Source organism: Taudactylus pleione, unplaced genomic scaffold, assembly GCF_031769625.1.
Source record: "Taudactylus pleione unplaced genomic scaffold, aTauple2 ptg000251l, whole genome shotgun sequence".
NCBI lineage: Eukaryota > Metazoa > Chordata > Amphibia > Anura > Myobatrachidae > Taudactylus > Taudactylus pleione.
The window spans coordinates 8707644-8732964 of NW_028284653.1; the positions used below are offsets into that span (position 1 = coordinate 8707644).

At 43.8% G+C, this 25321-nt stretch overlaps 1 protein-coding gene across 7 annotated transcripts in view; it reads left to right on the top strand.

Annotated features, from left to right (window-relative positions):
- SRPK2 (SRSF protein kinase 2) overlaps positions 1-25321 on the top strand; it is a 185925-nt gene that overhangs the window by 94649 nt on the left and 65955 nt on the right. For all 7 annotated transcript variants that reach the window (XM_088480227.1, XM_088480224.1, XM_088480228.1 and 4 more), the window contains exon 3: positions 6641-6786. In XM_088480227.1, coding sequence (XP_088336353.1) covers positions 6641-6786 — 146 coding nt within the window. The remainder of the gene's footprint in view (positions 1-6640; positions 6787-25321) is intronic.

A 25321-nucleotide genomic window follows, 5' to 3' on the forward strand; every position in this document is an offset into this window, starting at 1 on the left:
AGAGCCAGGAAGGAAGTTACTTCCAAGCATTACCATCGTATTTGGAAGGCATATGTAACCTGGTGCGAATGTAGAGTTCTGCCTTCTACGGAGTTCAGTCTTCCCAGATTTCTGCTTTTTCTGCAAGCAGGTCTCTCAGCAGGCCTTCGTATGGGATCTCTGAAGGTACAAATTTCAGCACGCTCTGTTTTTTTCCAAAAGAAATTGGCCTTATTACCGGACGTGCAGACTTTTCTGCAGGGTGTGGTTAGATTACAACCACCCTTTGTTCCTCCTACAGCTCCATGGGACTTGGACTTCTTCCTGTCTTTCTTGCAGTCTTCGCTGTTCGAGCCTTTGGAGTCTGTGGAATTGAAGTATCTTTCATGGAAGGTGATACTTCTGCTGGCTCTAGCTTCCGTCAGGAGGGTGTCGGAGCTGGGAGCTTTATCATGTCGTCCACCATATTTGATATTTCATGAGGATAGAGCTGAGGTACGCACCAGAATGGATTTTCTGCCTAAGGTGGTTTCGGCCTACCACATCAATCAATCTATTGTGGTTCCGGTTCTTCCACAGGATTCTCCTTCTTGTAGATCCTAGGATGTGGTTAGAGCTCTTCGCATATATGTAGACAGGACGGCAGCCGTTCGCAAGACAGATACTCTTTGTTTTGTATGATGCTGCTCGTCCGGGTTGGCCAGCTTCCAAACAGACACTGGCTCGATGGATTCGTCTGACCATACGACAGGCGTATATGGCCTCGTCTAGGGAACCTCCATCTTCCATTACCGCACATTCCACTCGCTCAGTGGGTGCCTCGTGGGCGGCTGCTCGAAGGCGTTTCTATGGAATCTCTATGCCGGGCAGCTACTTGGTCAGGACGGCATACTTTTGTTCGGTTTTACAGATTTGAAACCTTTGCGACTTCTGCAGCGCAATATGGTCGGTCTGTTTTGCAGGGTTCTCAGCGCTTTCCCACCCGTGATGGGAGCTCTGGGACGTCCCCACTGTCCTCCAGAGTCCACTAGTGGATGAAGGAGAAAACAGGATTTTGGTATTTACCGCTAAATCCCTTTCTCAGATTCCACAGGGGACACTGGACGCCCACCCTGCACTGTTCTTCCTGCCACACCTGTTAGGTCTGTTGGCGACATGTTTGTCTAGGGTGATGTTATGAATGTTAGAGACATGTTTGTCGTCTCTTGTTTCATTCTATGTTACTTTCTTTTCACCTTTCAGTTGTTATGTGTACTTTCGCATCCTCTTTTGTCAATCTTTTTTCTCTGCTCACCTCGGGCACGGTTCTAATACTGGCCTATAGGGGGGTATAGAGGGGAGGAGCTAGTCACACGTCATTTAAATTTAAAGTGCCAGCTCCACTCAGCACCGTCTATACCCCACTGTCTTGAAGTCCTCCAGTGTCCCCTGTGGTTCGGAGAAAGGTATTTATCGGTAAGTACCAAAATCCTGTTTTTATTTTCTTATGGTGCAAAGTATAATTTGGAAAAAATTGCCATTCAGTTTGCATTTGTTATATTTAGATTCCATGTAATGACTGTTCTCTTCTATAAATAACTTTTTTTTACAGCTTTATTACAGTAAAACTGGAAAACTTTTATAGAAGGAATAAATGTATGGTGAAAGGGATGGATTAATAATCAAACATTTACATGGTCTACTGAGATCCCAAGGACAAACACTGTGGGTTATACCTCAATATGTAAAATAGCACTAAGCCCATCTTATTTTGCACTTATTAGTGCCGCTTTAAATTATGAGGTCAAACCCACTGAGAAGCGATGTCTTGCAAAAGCTGCCACTTTATAGATATACCCGAATGTGTCAGATGCTTCGCAGACTCTTGTTGTAGAAGTTCCAGTGGCGTTCCTCCTCGCAATGACACCCAGTGTGGGGAGGGCTGTATTGTGCGCGGCGAAGCTCTGTGCCAGTAAAAAGGGGGCCTAGCCTTTGGTACTCAAAGGGATAGTAAAAGCCTTTCAAATCTTTTTGTATACTTCTCCTAACTTGTGTCTTTCCACAACTTTATCCTGAAACCCTTTCCAACCATGGCGAATGGTCTTTATTACCATATACTACTAATAGTGGAATCTTCCAAAAAAAAAAAAAGCTGGGTTTATTCTAAAGCAATCAAACTACTACAATTCATGTCAGGTGGTGGCTAATTAGCCTGTTGTGTGATTTGGAAGGATGTACCTAAAGGCCCCCATACATCAGAGACTGATTGCAGCAATTGTGCAGTTTGCAATCGATTGTGTATAAAAATCTTTCCCTTTTTCAGTCGATTGTGGCAATTCTGCAATTGATTGAAAAAGGGAAATATTTTTATACACAATCGATTGCAAATTGCACAATTGCTGCAATCAGTCTCTGATGTATGGGGGCCTTGAGTTTATAATGATTACCTTATCCAAGCCAGTTACTTTAGTAATTAAAATATATTAAATATTAAGATTGTGTTAATGTTATTTTCACTTTCATTATGAGGGTTACAATGTGTAAATAAAGCTTAAAAAAGTTTGATTTTGTATAGGCACTGTACATTTTTCAAAGTATGTCCTAGTGTGACGACGCTTGTTGCGTCACCGTTCCTTGTTCCAGTCATCTTTTTTGCCAAAATAATGGATACAACTCTTTGCACTTATCCTCAACAGTCCTTGTCATCTCACATGAGTTCAAACTATAATTACGTATGGACTTGGGTGGCACTGTTACGACTGTGTTAGAATTGCACTAGTAAGCACTACATATTAGGATAGTAAATTAGATTCAAATATTCTCTAAGTAGTGTTTTTCCCTTTACTTTCAGTATTCATACATGCAGAACATTGTTGCATGAAGTAATTTATAGTTTGTGTGAAGGAATCATACATTGCTATATAATATAGCTTGTGTGCAGACACTTTGTCATACTATTCTTTGCACCTGTAATTAGCTTGCTTTGCAAATCGGTTCTCAGGTACATTGTGCTGTCTGTCGTATTACACAAGTAGTTAAATCCCTTTCAGTGCAAAACAGGGCATACGTTCAGGAAACCGTCCGTCGCAATTTCCGACAGCCGGCTTCCCAACTACTTAATCCCGGCGAGGGTTAAATGACAGGCGTCTAAATCTAGACGCCTGTCATTTAACCGATGCCGGGAGACCGGTGCCCACCATCCCGATCGAAGTGAAGCTGGGCTCGGACAGCCGGGGGGGTGGGAGGGTTAGGGGGAGGGAGGATTAGGGTTAGGCACCCCTGGGGGGAGGTTAGGGTTAGGCAGCGGGGAAGGGGGGATTAGATTTAGACACTTAGAGGGGGTTTAGGGTTAGGCACAGGGGGGAGGTTAGGGTTAGGCACCCTAAAGGAGTGTTAGGGGGTAGAATTAGATTAGTTTATACTTACTTTTAGGACGATCGCGATTTACTCCTCTGTCGGGCTGCCGTTGCCAGGATTTGGCCAGCGGTAAATCAGACCGGTTCGCAAACCGGTAGAAAGGCTTACAATACTTGGTGCTTTATATATTCATTCATTACATGAAAATCCAACACACTTGTATATGAACTAGAATTATACTTTTTTGGTTCATGATTTTTTTTGTGGTGACTCAATTGTTTTCACCTGTGGCTTGTAGTGCGGGCGTCCAACGAAGCAATTCAATTGTTGCTCCATTAGGGCGCGAACAGGCGCCGTCATTTCTGCTTACCCCCTCCTGAGAAGGTGAGCAGAAATGTGCAATAAATCCATGCTTGCCTACCCTCCCGATTTGGCCGGGAGCCTCCCGATTTTCGGGTGCCGCTCCCGGCCCCCCGGAAAGGCAGGCAAGCCTCCCGGAAGCCTCCGACCCTCCCATCTTCCCCCCTGAAAAGATTAGAAACCCCCGCAGCGGGGGAGCCGGTAACGCGATTCGCGCTGAATCGCGGCCCCGCCCCCTGCTTCACACTGCCGAAAATAACGGCATTGTGAAGAGGGGCGGAGCCACGATGACTCAATCGTGCGGCTCCGCCCCCAATGTACCACCAACTGGCTGGCCCGCCCCCGGCTCCGCCCCCAATGACCGCCCCTGCTGGTAGCCGACAATCAGCTCCCTCCTGGAAGGCTGGAGCTGATTGTCGGCAAGTATGAATGAATCCTGTTTTTGGGTGCCCAAACGGGGAGTTTGGACGCCCTAACCTTGTTTTACGGGGCTAAACCTGGTCTAATTACCAGAGAAAAGGGCGATAATTAATGGGCGCTCAAAACAATTGAATTGCAACATTGGGTGCTCATTAATTACAGCGACATAAAAAATACAATTAATTCACCCCCTCTGTGCGCTGAGCAGTGAAATTTGCGTGTGGCATCGGACTGAATATAATCATTTAGTTTGCTTTGTATGGTGTTTTTAGAATTTTTCATACTAAAAAAACATCACGCTTCTAGCGTAAACGGTTACCTTGTGAACAAACTTGAGCTTGTCATGACTAACAACTGATGTATGAGCATATCTTATTAAAGCTGTCTACTGGTTTTGCAGTTATGTTTCACTCTATCTATTGAGGCAATTATTTGCTCACAGGCTGTCAACTACTAATACTGTGTAGAGTGGGTAAGCAGAATCCTCCGTCTTTGCATGATAAATATGGTATAATGACAAAAAAAAACGATACCTGCATAATATTTACCCAATTAATGTTTTACCTATGTAATAACACTATGATTGCATTTTCATTAAAATTCAGCATTTATGGGCCCATTTAATTTTTTAAGTGGGGAATTCAATTGTTTTCTTGTGCCCGCCACTAGATGGCGGCCTCCAGCAGCAATTCAAGTGTTCTGTTGTTTGGGTGCCCATAGCCGCGGCTGTACACATTTCTGCTTGCAGCCTCCTGACGTGACAAGCATAAATGTGCGATAAATCCATGACGTTACACGGGTTATAGTCGCTTGCTATACCCAATGCTTTTGGGCATGTCAAAAGTAATGGATGCCCGATCAAAGCAACAATTGAATTGCTCTGAAGGGTGCTCATTACTTTGAGCGCCCAAAGAATCTATTGAATTCCCCTTACGGTGTAGGTAAATGGCAATGAAAATAATAAAATATATTATTCCAAAAGAGACCATATAGATTTACATTTTTATGTGCATTTTGCTTGCATTGCACTGCTGTTTCTAACAATTGATATGCCTGCCACGCATCAATGAATTTGTAAACGTACATTTACTTCAATGGGCTTGTAGTGACATTGTATATGACATTTGTTAAGAAAAATTTTGTTTTGTGGTGTTGTCCAAATTTAACCTTCCACAACTCCTAGCCAATCGGCACAATGACTACAGATATTATTAAAGACCAAATTAGCAGGTTATTTTTTATTTTTTTGTAATAAACCAAAAAAAAACTGAACAGTTGTCTGTTCTGAAAATTGCTTAATGTAACTAGGGTAAGACAAAAAATAAGACAAATTTAAGTCACCAGCATGAAAGATGATATAGGACAGTGGTTCCCAACTTTTTTGAACCACGGCGCCCTGGAGTATCAGCATTGTTTTCACGCCACCCCTAAGCCACAATTTTGTTGTTGAGAAATTAAGAAAAAAATGTAGTTAAGTGAAGTAAATTGTGCTGACCTGTCATCCTTAGATTTGGTGTTATAGTGGGTGACAGGTTTGTGCTTCTGTTTGTCTAAATATTTACATTACATTGACCATAAATAATTTGATTTGATGCTAGACCACCACCCTGAGGCACCCCTGCAAGTGTCCCGAGGCACACAGTTTGGAAAGCACTGATATAGGGGGTTATGTAATAGGTTCTTAGACTATGGAACCAGCTGGATATGAGCGAGTTTACTGCTAAAGTAAAGCAGTCTTAAGGCAAAATCAGCCTTATAACTTATTGCTGCATTAAATTTAGCGGCAAAATTTCTGAAATCACGCAGTTTCCATAACCTCAGAACCTATTACATACCCCCATAATGTTTTAAAGAGAAATTTTAAATATCTAAAGCAGGTGTGATATGTCGACAGTAAAATGTTAACGTGGTCATAATGTTGACATTGCCCATGTTGACGTTCATTATGTCAACACGTTAAAATGTCGACATATCGTACCTGGTTTCCCAGCTGCAACTTAACTGCACTGGGTGGCTGCAGCGACTTCTGGGTCCTGACTGTCATGTGACCGTCACTTCCAAGTCAGATCTCCGATCCTCCGGCATTCTGGTATGTATTTTTTTTTCTATCCCTGACCCTCCCTCTAGTGCCTAACCTCCACCACCATTCCTCCTCCCCCCGCAGCCTAACCCTAATGTCGACATTTAACATGTCGATAACATAACTGTCAACATTGTGGCGTCGACGTTATGATTGTCAACATTGTCATTGTCTACCTTTTGACTACATCCTATCTAGCGCACCAAAGGGATCATTTGCATTAAATTCATGATAACACTAAAACAGTATAATAGAGATGCACAATAACAGCAACAACTGCAAATGCAAACGTATAAATGCATTGTAGTGGTTCACATGCCATGTATCCTTGATTGATATATGCTGGATAAATTAGTATTCCCCAAATAATGGCAAGCAGCATGGAGTTTTTGCCTTCATTTAAATAAAAAGAATCCTAACATTTTAACAGCAGCTGTGAATAAAATACATTTTATTTTTCTTTAGGCCGGAGGCTCAACAGAAAGCTCCAACAGCCCCTCCACTTCCCCCGCCGCCTCCTCCACTACCAGAGCCAGCACCACCTGAGCCAGAGGAGGAAATTTTGGGATCTGACGATGAGGAACAAGAAGACCCTGCTGATTACTGTAAAGGTGAGAACACTAAGAGTGTATTATGTAAGCTTTCTTACTGGTACTTATGACTGTCCATGTCTTCTTCAGCAAATAATATTTTAAAGCATACTTTCCAGTTTCTTTATGGTACGAACAAAATGTTTCACGATCAGACCCAAGGGTTACTGATAAAAAAAACAAAAACATTTAGTCCTTATTATAAAAAAAAAAAAAGACTAAAATACCCCAAAACTTTATTTCGCTCCATTAAAAGAAATTGAAATATATCACTAGCATTTAGAACTGATACGCTAAATGCCTTCAGTTAATCCCTGACTTTTCTCAAACTGCAATAACACATTGGATATACTGTGAGCCAAACAATTTCATAACTAAATGCTGCTTCATAAAAAAAAGTCTGTATGCCTCATAAAACATTTACAAGAACATATAGACAGAATGTTAGTTAATTTACTTAATGAAGTTTAAAATGACATTTGGTCACAGTGCTTATTGAATAAAAATGGAGATAACAAAGTTGAATGCAAAACTTTTTTTTTTTTTTTTTTTTTAATTTATAAAACCGAAAATGGTCTTAGATCAACATTTGGAGATCTGCAAATGACTTCTTGGTTGACTACCCCTCTTGAACAGCAGAATAGGCTGTTTTCGGTATTCTCCCTCAAGGTACTAATACAGGGGTGGCTAACCAGTCAGAGGCAAAAAGCCAAAAAATATCTGTGGTCAAGTTGAAGATCCGATCGCATGTGCGTGTAATATTGGGGCGTGGACTAGCTGTCACAAGGCCACGCTCCATTTATGTGCACACGCCTTTGGTATGACATTCGCAGGAGCATGACCTTGTGTCACACCCCCGGTTTTAGTCACGCTGGCGGCGAGCCCAGCACATTGAAAATACACAATTTACATAAAGTTCCCAATATAATTTTTTCACTGTTGAAGTGAAAGTAAAAGCCAGAGCAATATAAAAAACATTGAAATAGCCACGTTCACATAAAATACACAGAAATAAGCCAGATCCACATAAAATACATTTAAAATACACATACAAATAAAATACATATTGAAATCCAGAACCACATAAAATACATTGAGAAAGCCAGTGCCCATTATGCTGTACCCCCTGTAGTTGTGCCCATTATGCTGTACCCCCTGTAGTTGTGCCCATTAAGCAATGCCCCCTGTAGTTGTGGCCCTTATGCAATACCCCCTGTAGCTGTGCCCATTAAGCAATGCCCCCTGTAGTTGTGGCCCTTATGCAATACCCCCTGTAGCTGTGCCCATTAAGCAATGCCCCCAGTAGTTGTGCCCCTTCAGCAATGCCCCCTGTAGTCGTGCCTCCTAAGGTAGTGCCCCCAGTACTAGCTCCCCCTCCCCGCCCACACCCCTATGAAGAAACTTAGCTGCCTAAATACTGGCACCGCACCACGCCGCTAGGGCTCCCGAGTCCCGCTGCCACTGCCTGCTGGATCTAACTGAATCCAGCAGGCGCACAGGCTCCGCACATCGCGTGCACTGCATTACTGGGAACGCTGGCTTCTGAAGCGATCAGAGGCTTCTTTAGTCTCTGATCGCTTCAGAGACCAGCATTCTCGGTACTAGTGGGGGGGGTCTGCCGAGCCGGGAGCAACATCGGAAACTCAAAAGAGCCGCTTGCGGCTCAAGAGCCGTGGGTTGGCCACCCCTGTACTACAATGTTGACTGGTAATAGGGAACTCATTTTAGAATTGTCATTTGCACTAAAGCACGCTCCAGATGTGGGTCTGCACCACTCCACTCCTGCATTATTTTGGGAGAAACTCTCTCACATTTTCCGTATGCACTTGGTAGATGTTTCCTTACATAAGAGAAGCTGCTCTCAATGATTTTTGGCACCTGGGAAAGTTTCATTGCTGCTCTTTCTAGTCAAATCACAGGGCCTGATTTGGAGATGGATGCAATTTCACGCAGTTGAGCGATTATCTGTGGTCTGCGTCTGAGTCAAACTACTCATGTGTCAAGTTTCATTACTGATGCCGCTCTCAGTGAGGATTTATTAGCAGTTATCGACAGGCATGGACTGTTTGTGTCTCTCCCTGCGACTGCGATTCCATACGCAGTAAAAATGGCTCCAGTGTCATTCAGCACGACCATAGGGTTACTCAGAAGGCCGATTATCAACTGATCAGCATCTGATGCTGAATCTTTGTATGTAATGGATTTGCAAAACCACCAGTGGGCGTCTTCATACTAATCCCGGTGGCTGTGTACAAATTCTCAGTGTCCATCTCTGAATCAGGCAGTTAGAACATACACGGTGCTGCTTCTGAAATACTACCTGATATGATACACTCCTATGTGGGGGTGACCCGCCCATTGATTTTTAGCTCCAATATGCTCTCACTTAGGTCTGGCTGGTGGTCCCACATGCTTCCTGTGATATATGTTACCGCTTTTATTTTTTTCTGATTTCCTGGTGATGTGTACATTATACACATCTACCTCTTTGATCTCACTATTTGTTTTTTTTTTTGTGTCCAGTACTGCAATGTTCTGTTATTTTGCATAACTATGCTCCATACTGTACACTATGTATCCATCTGCTTGGTTTATTGATAACATGCTTAAATAAAAAAATTTTTTACAAAATGAGGAAACAAAAACAGTCATAGCACTCATGGGGGGGAATTCAATTAGGAGTGATATTCTCTCGACTGCGAGTAAGTGCAGCTATATGCTACACATAAAGTGAAGTTGGTATCACAGATTTTTGTTTGCGTCCCCAGAGGGTTCGCTCCACAAGGGGGACGAGTTCTCATGCCGGTGTTTACATGCCGTTGCAAAGGCAACTCGCCTCCTGCAAGTGCGGGGGCGAGTTAGTTAAATTCACCACATAGGGCCGTATTCAATTAGCAGAAAAATGGCCGTTTCTTTTGCCATTGGCGAAAACGGCCGTTTCACCAAACAAAGGCGATATTTTTGCCAAAAAACAGGCGAAAACGGCAACAGGCGAAAAAAAACTGGGGAAAAGTTTTTTCCATCCCAGACCAGGCAAAAAAAAAAATGCAAAATCCATATTTTTAGCTAAAAATGTGGGGATTTCTTTGAGATACCTTTGGACACCCCCCCCAATGATAAATTGGCAAAAACAAAATTTGTAAGTTGTGTACTTTGGTGAAAAACTACAGCGCAAATTTTGGGCGAAAAAATAAATAAATAGTTGAAAATGGTTTTAACGTATTGGGTCTGATTCTTCGATGGGCGGCATGGATGTGTCAAGTGTATTAAATATCGCACGCTGTCGCAGCAGGTGGTTTTTTTAAGTTTATTTTAAATTGTGTTTTTACAACACGAAAATAGTACTTGCACTCATTTTAACGTTCCCAATATACATGGAACAGTAATTTCCTAGAAAAAAAAATAGCTATCATTTTTCAATGGTTTATTTATTTTTACGCCCAAAATGTGCGCAGTAGTTTTTTGCCAAAGTACGCAACTTATGATTTTTTCCCCCCCGGTAATTTATCATTTGGGGGGGGGGATCCAAAGGGTTCTGAAAGAAATCCCCACCTTTTTATCCAAAAATAGTGATTTTGCACTTTTTTACGCCTTGTCTGGGATGGAGAAAATTGTTCTCCCCTTTTTTTTTTTTTCGCCTGTTGCTGTTTTTGACTGTTTTTTTGTGAAAATGTCACTGGTTTTTTGGTGAAAGTGGACATTTTCGCCAATATCGAAAAAACTGCTGTTTTCGCCGCTAATTGAATACGGCCAATAGTCTTTGTGTAATTAGCTTGGGGAATGCTAATACGTATGGCTAATTCAGAATAGAAAGACTGATTCCCTAGAACATTACTCAAAATATTTTCATTACTTAAGCTGTCTTCCTTGCCCCATTCCCGCTTTTCTTTTACATCATCGAAAGAAAGAAAAGTGTTAGTATGCCTTTCTGCTTTACCACCATTTTATTGCATTTGGTTCAGAAGCAGTCCTAGTACTGGATTCTATAAATATTATAGCTATTTATTTTCTAAGACATAGGAAAGGTGTGATAATGTTTGCTAAAGCTTGGTTACATTTTCCGCAATAATGAATATGAAACATGATTTTTTATATGTATTCCATGCAGGAATACATTATCTCTCTGTGCTTAGTATCAATGACACAGGTCGTGTGACTGTTCTGTCGGTCTTCAGAAATATGGAATATGAAAAGTGTTGTTTTGATATGTGACTGCCCTTGGAGGTGCCACAGCTATTGTTCTCTACTCCCAAAGGAATTTCCCAATTGTTGGACCATAACCTTAGCTGACTTGCCTGCTGTTCGTATCACTCAAACTGGCTGACAAAAAGCAGACCTCTGAAGCATACCTCACCATACACCATACATTTGTGTTAAATTACATGCAGTGGCTTACTGAGATCAATATTATCAAAACCAACTAATATCTTTGGGAAGGCTCATATGATCACATTAATATGCTATTTTCCTAATTATCATGATTGGGCTATAATGACTGTGGGCCTTATGCCAAGTGAGTACTGTGCAAGTCTGCTAAGCATTTCTTGGGTAAAATGTTTTTGCTCAAAACTTGGTGTGCACACACTTGCACCCTGGCAGATTTTAGTTATTTTGCCATTTATGCCTGTTTGCATAGGCAGAGCAGGATGGATGTGATCGCATATATGTCAAGTACAGTGACTGCATGTTTGCCCAACTGTGAACAGATGCAGACGGGGACAAAGTCACACATGACCTTTAGAAAGTTGTATGTAGGTGGTCATGGCAGTTGCAAAAAAACAAATAATGAGGATTCCGGTCCCCAGCACTAGCGAACCTGTTTGTGAACTCTCCGCTGATGGGGAGTTATTTCTGCTACATTATTTTCACTGTTTTTTTGATGCCCAATATCGAATGCATTCGTTGCAAATAAAATGATTGGTTAACAACATGGACTTAAGTAGGATGCAAGTGTCTGGTGTAGAATTCTATGCTACTGTTTCATAGAGGCATACATCATAGAAAATTTGTTGTTTTGCATATGGTTGCAATTGTGGCTTTGCGATTTAGGAGCCCATTCAATTAAAATCAATGTAGAGGCAATACAAACAATGTGCTCTTGTGACAGAAGTTGAAAGCACTAAATGCCTTCAATGGAAAGCATACGAAAATGCACAATGTAATCCTAATTTATGTACAGGATTTTGCACACTGCACATTGCCAGTAGCTCGTGCCAGAACACGTTACTAATCTTAAAGGGTTCTCCAATCAATCAGCTCCTAACTGTCGTGTTTAAAAAGTGACAAATAGGGAGCTATTTGGTTGGAGCACCATTTAAGATTAGTAACGAGTGATAACAAGAATATCACTCATTGAAAAATATGGGCCAAGGAGTGAAAGAAAGAAACAAAAGTTATTAAAATTAGGTTTAATAACACCAATGGAAGGGATTAAATGGAACTCTGTGTAAATTATTGTTTCTTGACTTATTTCAATATAATTATTTAAAACAGGAGGATTGTGAGTATATGTATATTTATGGGTTGGGTACAGGATGCCGACTGTCAGAATACCGACAGCGGCATCCCGACAGTCAGTATCCCAACAGATTTAGGTATTATAACCCTTGTCCTACCCTCCCCATTCCCTCACACAGCCTAACCCTAACCTCCCCTCCCACGGCCTAGCTCTCCCCCTAGTACCTAACCCTAATACTTACCTCCGCAATCTGTCTGTATTTTGACAGTCGGGATGCTGCTGTCGGTATTGTGACCGTCGGCATCCTGACTGTCAGGATGCCGACTACATCCCATAGTTTTAACCTCCATTGTTACTGTCATATTTCTCATGGTGGCACTCATCAGAACCATGTTGTTTACTTAGTTAATGATGTTATGTTATATATATATATATATATATATATCACACAAATGAGCAATGCCTACAAATGACTACATTCAAAAGAAAAAATATCATAATCAATTATTTCTTTTCTTAATTCATTCTGGATAACAAAACACATTCACAATGTGTAATTGATTGTTCTATATTTTGTAGTAAGGAGTATATGAAATAGTTTGAATGTATAAGTTAAATGTTTAGGCAATTAAGTAAACTAGTTTTATATTTGTAAATATAGCGGTATGTGTTTTAAAGAAACAGGTTGTATATGCAGTGACCGCACTGAGATGAAAATTATGTGGGTCCCAGGGACCCATCATTTAAAAAAATTGGCGACTTACTTCATTATTTCTGGGTCCCATCATAATTTTTTGTAATTAAATCTATTGAATGGCCATGAGATCTCTCCTCATGTTCCTTAAATACACTCTGACCTCTCCATGTGTCCTTTAAGGTCCCTCACACCATTCCACATGGCATAAGATCACCCTACATACCCCTAAAATGCCCATCAGATCCCCCACATGCCCTCAGATGTCCCATATGTCTCTTGGATCACTGACACATGCTATCAAATAACCCCATATATTCTTCAGGGTCCATAGGCTCCACAGGGAGACCTTGGGGCATAGGTGATGGAACTGAATCCGTATCCCATTTTTTTCGAAGTCCATAGGGTCCACAGGGAGACTTTGGCGTGTATGCTATGGAACTGAATACGGGCACCACGTAGTTAAAATCTTTCAGCTCCCATGATGCATCGGTCCACTCTCCCTATACCCCGCCCCGAGCTAGAGGCACCTCAGTTTCTTTGGTGCCCAGCCGGAGTCGGGTCACCATTACGCAGGGGGGCTGCTTAGGCAGCCCTTAAGCTATTATTGTTATGATTTGATTTACTTTATCTCTTCTTCAACTAGAGCGCACAGCAGCAGACTGTTCCAGGGACATCTGCGCTGCCGCTCCATCACCCCTCCGGTGCCCAGACGCCAGTACCGATATGGGGATCTCAGCGGGCATTCTGGGGGTCTGCGCTAGCCATGGCCTCCGCAGAGGACCCACACTGCAACCGGACTGTAGGGGACAGTTAAGGCCGCGTGTTAAGGCAGTCGATACCTCCGGTTTCATGGGACAGACCGGAGATGGTTGAGTGTGGACGCAGGCTCCAGCCATCGCGATCCACTAGACCACCAGGGACATTTTGGTGCGGGAAACCAGCATCACAGGGGTTAATAATCAGCCAGGGGAGACAGCTTAAGAGGCTCCTCCCCTCAGCCTTTCCTCTGAGGTCTGGCTTCTCTGAGCTGTTCTCCTCAGCCCACGCCCCCTCTGAGGTCTCCAGCGGCCATTTTTTTCATGGTGCAGTTGCAGCTCTCCCAGGACAGAGCGTGGTCCAGTCCCCCTACATACCTCTCCCCAGGTTCAGCGTATGTAGTACTATTTCCTTCCAAACACTCAGTCCTGTGAAGTTGAGTGTAGTGTTAATTAGCAGTAATTCCTGCATTGTATGTGGCTTGTTGCTAGCACTGCCTGTCTGTGTCTCTTTTTTTTCTGTCAAAATATAGCTATACACTTTCTCTATTTCATGCCCTAATACAGATGTTGTTAGGGTGGTGTTTATATATATATATATATATATATATATATATATATATATATATATATATATATATATTTATTTTATTTTTTTTATAATTCTAGAAGTGAAATTGGGAGAGGACATGCGCCTAATAGTGTAGTACTTAAAAAAAAATGCACGTGCTCAAATTATAATGTGCGTACCAAATAATAAAACTTTGTGGCTTATCTGTTGTTCTTTTACTGGGATTCCATGTGGTGGGATGGGTACGGCACTCCAAAGGTATCAGGGAAACCTTAATAGGAGGGACTCAAACAGAGCCAGATAGAAACACAGATATAGTGTAGTATTTTGTTTAGAGGCAGAGCATATAATTCATTCAATAAAGCGTACCAGAAAGACACTTGAAAAACTGCATGTAATGCTGTGTATCCTGGTGTCTCCTTTAAAATCCCATAGTAGACCTTCATACACTGATCTCCACCATTGCGAGGCTGGCACAGCTCTTACCTGACCCAGGATATTTGTGAGGTCTTTCGCATACTGATGTGTGCTACACTGTGCCATATTTTGGCAGCATGTACCTGCAGCTTGCCCAAGCATAAGACAGAACTAGTATATTGCTTCCCTGCTAGTTTTGGTGCATACTCGTGGTTGCATTGTACCCAGTGCCATATTGTGTGTTTTCTTACTCTGCAGAGATGTCCGACAAGGGTAATGAACACATTTCTGCACCCATTCTGCAATGCAGATTATGTAATGCATTTTTCAGTGAGGAGGATTTGGTTCGGGATGGGTTATGTGTGAGGTGTTATAATCCACCAGGTACCTCAAACCCCCTGACATCGGTACAGGAGCCCCCTTTGACGGTCTTTTTTTAGATGCTGACCATCTAGCGGTCCCGGCTGCTTGTTCTCCTATGGGGTTACCACAGCGGGATGCATTCAGGAAGTCGACGGTCGAAATGCTGACCACCGGCTTTCTGGCTGTCAAATCCTAGCAGGGTACTAATGACAGGCGTCGAAACCCCAATGCCTGTCATTATACCTACGCAGGGAGCCCGACTCCCGGCATACCGATTGAAGGTAAGGCAGGGCGGCGGGCGCGGACAGCCGCGTGGGGGGGCGGGGTTTAGGTTAGGGGCTCCCCGGGAAGGTTAAGGCTAGGCTAGGGCAAGGGGAGGTTAGGGTTAGGCACCCCCCTGGGAGTCTTAGGTTTAGGCTGCAGCACTTGAGAAGGTTAGGTTTAGGCACTTAGGGGGGGTTAGGGTTAGGCACTAGGGGGGGAGGTTAGAGTTAGGGTTGCGGGGGATGGGGTAGGGTTAGCAATACTCACCTAAATTCCCTGTCGGGATTTCCACTGCTGCCGGTCTGCCGGCGTCAGGATTTGAAGGCCAGTGGTCATTCCACCACAGCAGCCTGTCACACAGTGACTACCGCTAATTATGTAGACCCCTCCTGTGTCACAGCAGGCTGTCTTTCCCACCCCGGGGTTACTCAGTGCAGAGTCTGGCAGCTTCCTCTACGGCCGTTCAGACCATGTTACAGAATGAGAAACCTGTACGGCCAGCTAAACCCTCAGCCTGATGGGATGGGCCTCCCTCTGGGGGACCCCAGAGTAGGAGTCAGACTTCTTCAGCTCACCCAGTGCTGGTGTCAAACCACCAAGGACCCTTGGGTAATAGAAGTGGTCTCTCAGGGGTACGCCCTCTCGTTTCTTCGAAGACATCACCAACAGTTTTTATGCACACGTGCTACTTCGGACAAGAACAAGGCCTTGCAGATCCAGAAAGCCATATGGTCCTTGCTGCAAGCAGGGGTACTTGTACCAGTTCCACTATCTCAACAAGGGATGGGTTATTATTCTAGTCTTTCTGGTTCAGAAGCCGAATGGGTCTAATAGGCCTATCCTCAACCTCAAGGCTCTGAACAAGTTCCTTAGGGTGCCCAGGTTCAGGATGGAAACCTTGCGCTCCATCATATTGGCTATGTAATTGGGGATTATATGGACTCACTGGGCATTCAGGACGCATACCTACATGTTCCCATAACACCTTCCCATCAGCGTTATCTACGGTTTGCTATACTGCAGAAACACTTCCAGTTTCTGGCGCTGCCCTTTGGCCTATCCACGGCTCCAAGATTATTTACCAAAATTATGGTTGTCATGGCGGCCCATATGCGGAGTCAGGGTTTCCGGCTATTACCATCATGTCGGCCCCTCTGTGGAGTCAGTTTTTCCGGCTACTACCATATCTGGACGACCACCTATTGGCGAGTTCTCCAGAAGTGCTTCACCACAACTTGCAACTGACAATTGCTTTTCTACAGGAGCACAGGTGGCTGATCAATTGGAGAAAATCCTCCATAATTTTCCTCCCACAGAGGATGGTTCATTTGGGGGCCCTTCTGGATTCTCATCAACAGAAAATCTTTCTGACTCCAAAAAAGAAAAAAAGATCTCCAGCAATGAGTACGCAGATGCCTCCGTAGTTGCCAGGTGTCAGTCCTCTCTGAAATGATTCTAGGATCCATGGTGTCCATCTTCAACATAGTGGAATATGCTCAGTTTCATTCCAGGCCCCTGCAGGGGCTGATCCTCTCCAGGTGGAGCGGATTACCACACCTGATCAGGGCTCACACGATGGTGCTTTCTCCAGAGGTGCGCCTGTCTCTGTCCAGGTAGCTACTGACGTCTCATCTAACCAAGGGTCGCCCGTTTTGGATCCCGGACTGGACACTCCTAACAACGGACACCAGTCTCTGGTGCTGGGGTGCAGCAACCGGTCCACACTCTATGGTCTGGACTACAGTCGAGGCATTCCTGCCTCTCAACATATTGGAACTTCGGGCTGTGTACAGGGCCCTCATGATGGCAAAGCACATTCTTCATGGAAAACACGTGCAGGTTCAGTCCGACAACGTCACCACAGTGGCTTATATCAACCATCAAGGAGGCACTCTTAAAGTCGGACAGCATTGACAGAAGTGTAATGCATTCTGACATGGGCAAGATCTCATCTCCTGGCCATTTTGGCAGTGTTCATTCCGGGAGTTCTTAATTGGGAAGCGGACTTCCTCAGCCGTCACGACGTGCATCCAGGGGATTGGTCTCTTCACCAAGGTGTGTTTCAACTCCTAGTGGACAAATGGGTCTTCCAGAGGTGGACCTCATGGCCTCCCGACACAATCACAAACTATCAGTGTGCGGGTCCAGAACAAGAGATGCTGAAGCAAGCTTGGTTGATGCTCTGTCAGTGAAATGAACCTTCCGGTTTGCATACCTATTTCCTCCAGTATTGGGTTCTTCTGAAGTTCAAGCAAGACGGAGGCACTGTACTGCTCGCCCAGACGTCATTGGTACTCAGATCTTCGGGGAGTCTCTCCATCGACCCTTTGTTCCTGCTGCCTCAACTTCCGGACCTGTTGTCTCAAGGTCCTTGCCTTTACCCGGACATGGATCGTCTCGGCGTGGCTCTTGAGACATCCCTCCTAAGGTCCTTTTGACGGCATGGCTCTTGAAACATCCCTGCTAAGGTCCAAAGGATTCTCTAGCTCTGTCATTCTACACAATGCTTAGAGCACATAAGCCTGCTTATGCCAGGATCTACCACAGAGTGTGGCATACATATTTCCGGTGGTGTCAGGTGTTTCGGATTTCCAGAGACCTGGCGTTCCTTCCTGGTGGACTGGACCTCGGCCTACGCCTGGCCTCCTTGAAAGTGCATGTCTCTGCACTGTCAGTGTGGTTCCAACATAGAAGTGCTCTGCTCCCTTATATTCACAACGTCCTTCAGAGTGTCCTCCATATTCAACCTCCCTTTTGTTCCCCCAGAGCCTCCTTGGGATTTGGCAGTAGTTCTTCGGGTCCTTCAGGGTCCTCCATTTGAACCACTAGATTCGGTGGAACTTAAGTGGTTTACATCTAAGACTCTTTTTCTTCTGGCTATTGCATCTGCCAGGAGGGTGTCAGAATTGGGAGCGCTGTCCTGTCATTCTCCCATTCTGATATTTCACCAGGACAGGGCTGTGCTTTGCACTTGCCCTGAATTGTTTCTAGTTTCCATATTAATCAGAAGATTATAGTACCGGCCTTTCAATCACCAGACCTCTCGGCAGGTGATGCCTACTTGGATGTGGTCCGCGCCCTCAGGATTTATGTGGACCGTACCAGTTCCCTTCGGAAGTCAGACTTATTTGTGCTCTATGGATTTCACAAGACGGGATGGCCAGCCAACAAACAAACACTGGCTAGATGGCTTCGTATGACTGTCTTAGAAGCTTACACGCAGGCAGACCTGCCTGTTCCAACTTCTGTTAATGCTCATTGTACTCGGTTTGTGGGTCCCTTGTGGGCGGTTCGCGTGGCGCCTCGGCTGTTCAGCTTTGTAAGGCGGCCACGTGGTCTTCTGTTCAGACCTTTCTAAGGTTCTATGCCTTTGATACCTTCGCCTCTCAGGATGCTTCCTTTGGGCGCCAGATTCTCCTCTGTGCAGGAGCGTCCCCACCCTTAAAAGGACTGCTTTGGGACATCCCCAAGGTCTCCCTGTGGAGCCTATGGACCCTTCAGAAGAAAATGAAAGTTATAGTAAGAATTTACCTTTTTTAACTCTCTTCGTAGTCCATAGGGCACCCGCCCTGACTCACCTGGCTTCATATGGGCTATCTTGCTGGTCACCGGTTTCTCATCTCCTTCTCTGTGGGAGTGTTTCTTGAGTGTACCAGTCTTCGTCCTCTCTTATCCTCCTCCGGCCTTTGACTTATTACCAACTGAGGTGCCTCTGGCTCGTGGTCGGGGTATAGGGAGAGTGGACCGATGCATCCTGGGAGCTGAAAGCTTTTAACTGCATGGTGCCCGTATTCAGTTCCATAGCATACACGCCAAAGTATCCCTGTGGACCCTATGGACTTCGAATAAAGGGCCTGATTCAGAGCCGCTTGCTCTGACAGAGCGCTCGCTCTGAATCAGGGCCGGGCTTTTTTTTTTTTTTTTTTGGTGCGGCCTCCTGGCCGAACACATAGCTGTGGGTGGCCACCCACAGCTATAGCGAGCGGCCATGATGATAGTCGCGATGGTCAAGACCATTGCGAACATCAGGCTTGCGACGAGACCCTTGTGGTAGGTTCTCGTGGCCACAAGCCCCAGAGAGCTTTCGGCTCTAACAGAGCCGGAAGCTCTCAGTGGGGCCGCCCCCAAACGGCAGGCGTTCTCATGGGAACGCCTCTGTTTGGGCAGCCACCCCCCCGGCCTGCCCACCAAAGGGGGCGAGCTGTCACTCAACATAGACAGCTCGCCCCCTTTGGTGCGAGATCCGGAGCGACAGAGTGCCCATCGCTAGCCGGGTCTCGCGCATGCGCACGACGGAGCCGGCTCCGTCGTGCGCATGCGCTGTGGGCCACCATTACCCGGTTGCGAGCGCTGTCTGTTGGCCGTGGCTGGGCATACACTGCCCGATGCGGCCAACAGTTTAACGGGAAATATCGCATCGGTCGGGCATGCTGGACAATCCCGACCGAGCAATATTTAACCCTTGGTCGCCCCCCCACACGCTACAATTATCGGGGCGATCCGCCGATATCAGGCGGAACGCCCCGATAATTGTAGCGTGTATGGCCAGCATAAGTAATGTATCCCTGTGTGCATATAAGGACTGTGGTCCTTTCCTATTCCTGACACATATTCTGTCTGTGTCCTCCGTATCCTCCCAGCAGCAGCTACATGCCCTTCACCTCCCTTTCTCTGTGTACCCTTTTTTCCCCATGGCAGTCTTTTTCTGTACCAACCGCAACCACCTCCTGTTCTGCCACCTACCGCAGTCATTTTCCGTGGGCATGAAGCATGCATGTGCTTCCTCCACAGTCACAGTTATCTGGCTCCTGTAGATCATCGACAGGGCACCGCGGCTTTCCCCAGTAATGTCACCGGCCTCTTGGCCTGCGCGGCGGTGACAGCCCCCGGCCACACACAGCATGCTGGAAGATCCGAATCCTGTCTTCTGGCTCCTGTAGACCATTGACGGGGCACCGCGGCTTTCTCCAGTAATGTAACTGGCCTCATCCCCTGCCCGGTGGTGACAGCCCCCGGCCACACACAACAGGCTGGATGATCAGTATCCTGTCCTCTGGCTCTTGAAGTTCACTGATGGGACACCACGGCTTTCCTCAGTAATATCACCGGCCTCACCCTCTGCCCTGCAGTGACAGCAATCCAGCCACACACAGCAGGCTGGATGATCGGAGCAGAGGATGTGGGGAGGGAGGGAGATCATACTTTCTATGGTCTCCTCCCCTTCCTCTGCCTTTGAAGCATGAAACGGTTTATTACAGGACAGCACTGCCGATTGGTCAGAGCGCGTCCTGGGGGACCCAACGGTTTGTTTTTGTCCCCACTGTCAACTATTGGGTAAAATATGTGCTATAGCACGTATTTGCAATCACTGTATATGCATAGATTAGCAGGTATTGAGATTAAGAACTCAAGTCAGAATAGGTATGTTAATCAGAAGTGGTTTTCCTTTGATGTATATTGGGGGCCAGACAATAGATATAGTAGTTGTCAACAGGAGGTTTACTTTGATCAAGTCACCTAGATTTGCGGCAGTTCTTTTTTCACGGAATCTTGACCCAAATGATGTTTTCTATGGAAAAATGGATTGAAGATTAATTTGTTTATTTTACAAGGTTGTGTCACTGACCAGGTTCTCAATAAAATGAAAAAGGATATCCATTTGAAGGAAGTGACATATGTATGCCATAATGTACAGAATAAAAGGAATACACCCCTGGTAGTCACTTTGAAGCATACCATGATTCTGGTTTTATTATGATTTCAACATGCAATGTGAAAAACCCAGATAGAAGGATAATGATTTGGGGTATAAATAAGAGGGTTCACTCTGCAACTAAAGTTAGGTACAGGAACAGTAGGAGTTAGGTCGGGAAAGAGTGATCCTCAAAACTCACAAAGGTAGATGTATCATCCCCCATGATCATTAACTATAGTAAATATATTCTTGCAGGTTTATGTGTAGTAATAGTTTAAGTCCAGTATAATATCTTGGTGTTTTTGTTATGTCATTAGATAAGGATGCATCATTATATAATAAATATATTTATCACTACTGAGCATTTTTTATTCTGTTGATTTAACTTAAATGTAAATAAAAAGGAATAAATAGAGCAGTTTGGTTTTTTTCTTGACTCTGAACTTACTGTGGAATTACTAGTGAAATGTGTATTATATAGAAAGCATATTATATCAATTTATGATCTATATAACAGAGTACAGTAAATATCAAATTCCGCAAAAGTTTGATAGTATTTATGGGACCGATTATGTCTTGTTGCCTGTGGTTTGGAGTGTCCCCACAGACCTAAATCTCTGTCTGCTCCATCTGATGATTGCATTTGAGAATGGTGATCTTAAGTGGGGTTGCCTAGCCAAGGAAACCCAATCAATGCCACTTCCAACTAACCGTTTTTGAGCTTCGAGAGAGGCAGTTTGGAACCCAATATTGAGTGTTTGCAACAAAGGACAGTTGATTCTGTCTGCATTCGACAGCCCTGTTCCGTGGACTTTATGTAGCCTACAGCTGCTGACCTAGTTATTTCCGCTTCACAATAACAGCACTTGTAGTTGATATTGAAGCATCCTATGACAGAGCCTTTGTGAAATTTACTGAGCTCTTCCATAGGATCCATGCTACTTCTAATGTTTGACTATGGAGATTACATGGCACTTCTTGATTTTATGCATTTTGCAGTAATGGGGGTAGCTGAAATTGCCAAAGACACTGATTAGATGGCGTGTCCAGTTTTTCCCTGTAGTGTGTATATTTACAATACAAGATGTGGCTTTTAAAAAACGAAACGAAACCATACTGCGTGAGTTAAAAGGGAGTGGGGGAACATTGGACTATCCCAAAACTGTTTTGCAAGTTTCACCCCCCTCGCACATATAGTTTGCTGTCACACAGTGTTTGAAGAAGTTGTGTTTTTCCTGTGCATCGGAAAAATGCTTAGTTCAAAAGTAGATAAATGTGTTAAAGGTTGAGTCTCCCATATCAAAATATTCCGAAATATGGAATTTTTTTGGCTTGACTGAGATAATGAAACCTATGATTTTTGATGGTTCAATGTACACAAATGTGGTCTAAGGTACAAATTATTAAAAATATTGTATAAAATTACCTTCATTCTTTGTGTATAGGGTGTATATGAAACATAACTGAATTTCATGTATGTACACAAATTCAAGCGGATTCGCATTTTTTAGATCGTAATTACCTATGATGGATCTTCCAGTATGATCCTTAGACAAAACGCCAGTCCATGCACTGGAAAACATCATCATTATCAAGAATGAAGAAAGCATGTCAAAGCAAATCCAAATTCAAAGCCATGTTAATTGTTTATTTTGAGATCAAGGGTGTTATTTTGGAAGACTGAGTACCTGATGACGCAACAGTAAATCAACATAAATACAAAAATGTTCTAGCAACTTTTTGGGAAAGAATCAGAAAAAAGAGGCCAGAGTTGTGGAAAAATGGTTTCATCCTCCATTAGGACAGCGCACCAGCCCACACAGCTCTCTGTGAAGCAGTTTTTGGCCGAGAAACAGATTGCAGTGCTAGAACACCCTCCATACTCACCAGACCTAGCACTGTGTGACTTCTTTCTTTTCCCTAAAGTCAGATCTGTACTTATGGGGACTCTGTTTGCATCAGTTACTGAGGTAAAGTAGAAAACGATGGAGCTGTTGAGACAGCTGACAGATAATGAGCTATAGCATGGCTTTGACCAATGAAAATACAGAATGCAGGGGTGTGTGTGGATGCAGAAGAGGAGTACATTGAAGAGGAACAGAGTTAAAATGCACTTAATATAGTTAAAGAGTATGATGCTATCATTTATGTTTATTTAATAGCCGCTCCTCGTATTCATACATTCTTTCAGCTCTAGGCATTGTAGTGATTGTTACTGATCAACAAATACTGTGCAACATCCATCTTTTAAAATTAACCCACCAGAGTGAACTGTAGATGAACCTGTGTTTGATATTTGAAATGTCCACGTGGGATGTAGTTATGATACCGACTGCCGCGATGCCGCTTGTCTCAATGCCGACAGGGGATTCCCGACAAGGGACTTAAGATAGGCGTCAAAATATCGACGCCTATCTTAATCCCAATCCCCAAGGATGCCAGCCCGAACGAGGTAAATCCGGGGCGCCCTTAGCATTAGCCGCGGGGGGAGGGGGGTTAAGTTTAGGGAGCGTAGCAGGGTTAGGTTTTGGAGGGGAGGTTAGGGTTAGGCAGCCCTAGTGGGGAGGGGTTTAGGGTTAGGCACGAAGGGAGAAGACTTAGTGCCTAAATCTAATGGGGAGGGTTAGTGTCAGGCTACAAAAAGGGAGGGGAAGGGGGGAGGGGAAGTATACTTACCAAACCCCTGTCGAGATACCAACCATCAGGATGCCACTGTCGGTATTCTGACAAGGTATCCCGACAGCCAGCATTACATACTGATTCCGTCCACATGGAGGGGTGATTTTGGTTGTAGAAAGATTTTGAGGGGGAGGCAGCCACATGTATAATCCATTCCGACTTCCAGCATTGAATGAAAAGATAGAAAGATAGATAATAACATAATTATGGTTAGTTGTATTCCTGGCATCATAAGTCATATTAAATAAACTTTAAGACGCGTCCCCTTTTCTTCACCTCACTGTGAATAGATGCCGGCATCTATTTACCGGCAGTGAGCGCTGCACCGCAATCCCCACACCCCACGCCGAGCGGAACATGGCAGGGTGCATGCTGCCCTTTTGATATCATGCTAAAACAGCCTAGTGGGAATGCTATTACAACTCAGACCTGTGAACCTTTATGTTGCTGCCCTGGAAACTGTCACAACTCCCTAACTTTAGTGACAGACTACTCTCCTCATGCATTCTTGCAAGTGTAATTATTATTAGCTGCACATTTTATTAAAATATTGTTTCATACCTTTTTTTTTTTTTTTTTTACTACAAAATAACAATAACTTGAAAGGATCTCCCATATTTGGATCATAAATGAGTAAAGAAGTATTACTTTTTTGAGATTTTAGGTATTAAACTATTAGTTGCCTGGGAAGAACAGTTATTGCTAATTTTCATTAAAGTAAAACTAGGAAATAAATACAAGAGAAAGCTGGGGTTATTGTGGGAGTTGCACAGAGGGGAATGACTGCATAAAATGGCATATTTAACACACCAGTTTTGACATAGCTTTGGGGGTTAATTGCATATTGAGGTTTTGATCATCCCATCTTCGGGAACCGCTGGTAGCAGAAACAAGAATTTGTAAGTGAGCTAATTTCTGCATATTATACTTATTTGTTAAGCGAAACTTGTGCATCTATGTTCTATGGCCACAATTTAATTCAGTGCGATGTTGGATAGCTCCCGGAGCTATTCAATTCAGTGCACTGTTAAGTTGGAGAATGCCAGTTCACAGGACTTAGCCTGGGTGTTTAGTGGTGAGAACCAGCATTCTCCGACTAAAGTGCTCTGCTTTTAGTGCAGCGCTAGACCATAAAACAGCCACGCGACCTGTACTTTTGTCGGATTTCTCCTCATATCCCAGGAGGGTGCGAAAGAAATCCTTTAGCCTGACCAAACATCGGTTTGAATTGAATAGCTTTGGGAGCTCCTTCACATCACATTGAATTGAATCGCCCCCTTTTGTATGTAAATTTTGCATAATTTTTTTTGTACATTGTGCATATTTTTCCATAATAAATCATAACCTTTAATAAGATCGGAGTCTGTGTTCTTATAGCTCATATGTAAGATTCTAGCTTGTTTTTTTTTTTGTTTTTTTTAAACTACATTTTAATGCAGATATTTATTTATGAGCACGACAATAGATCTGAATAAAGTAAATTGTGGAAGTATCTAGTGAAGTAGCATGATAACTGAAGAACTCCCTAAGGGCGAGCCCTTGAATCAAATCTTTGTGGTTGTGGCAAAGGAAACATTAATTGTTTGATAAGAAAGGGAGGGTTTTTTGTTTTATACAATTTGTATTGTTAATAAAAACATATATATTAAAGAAAAAT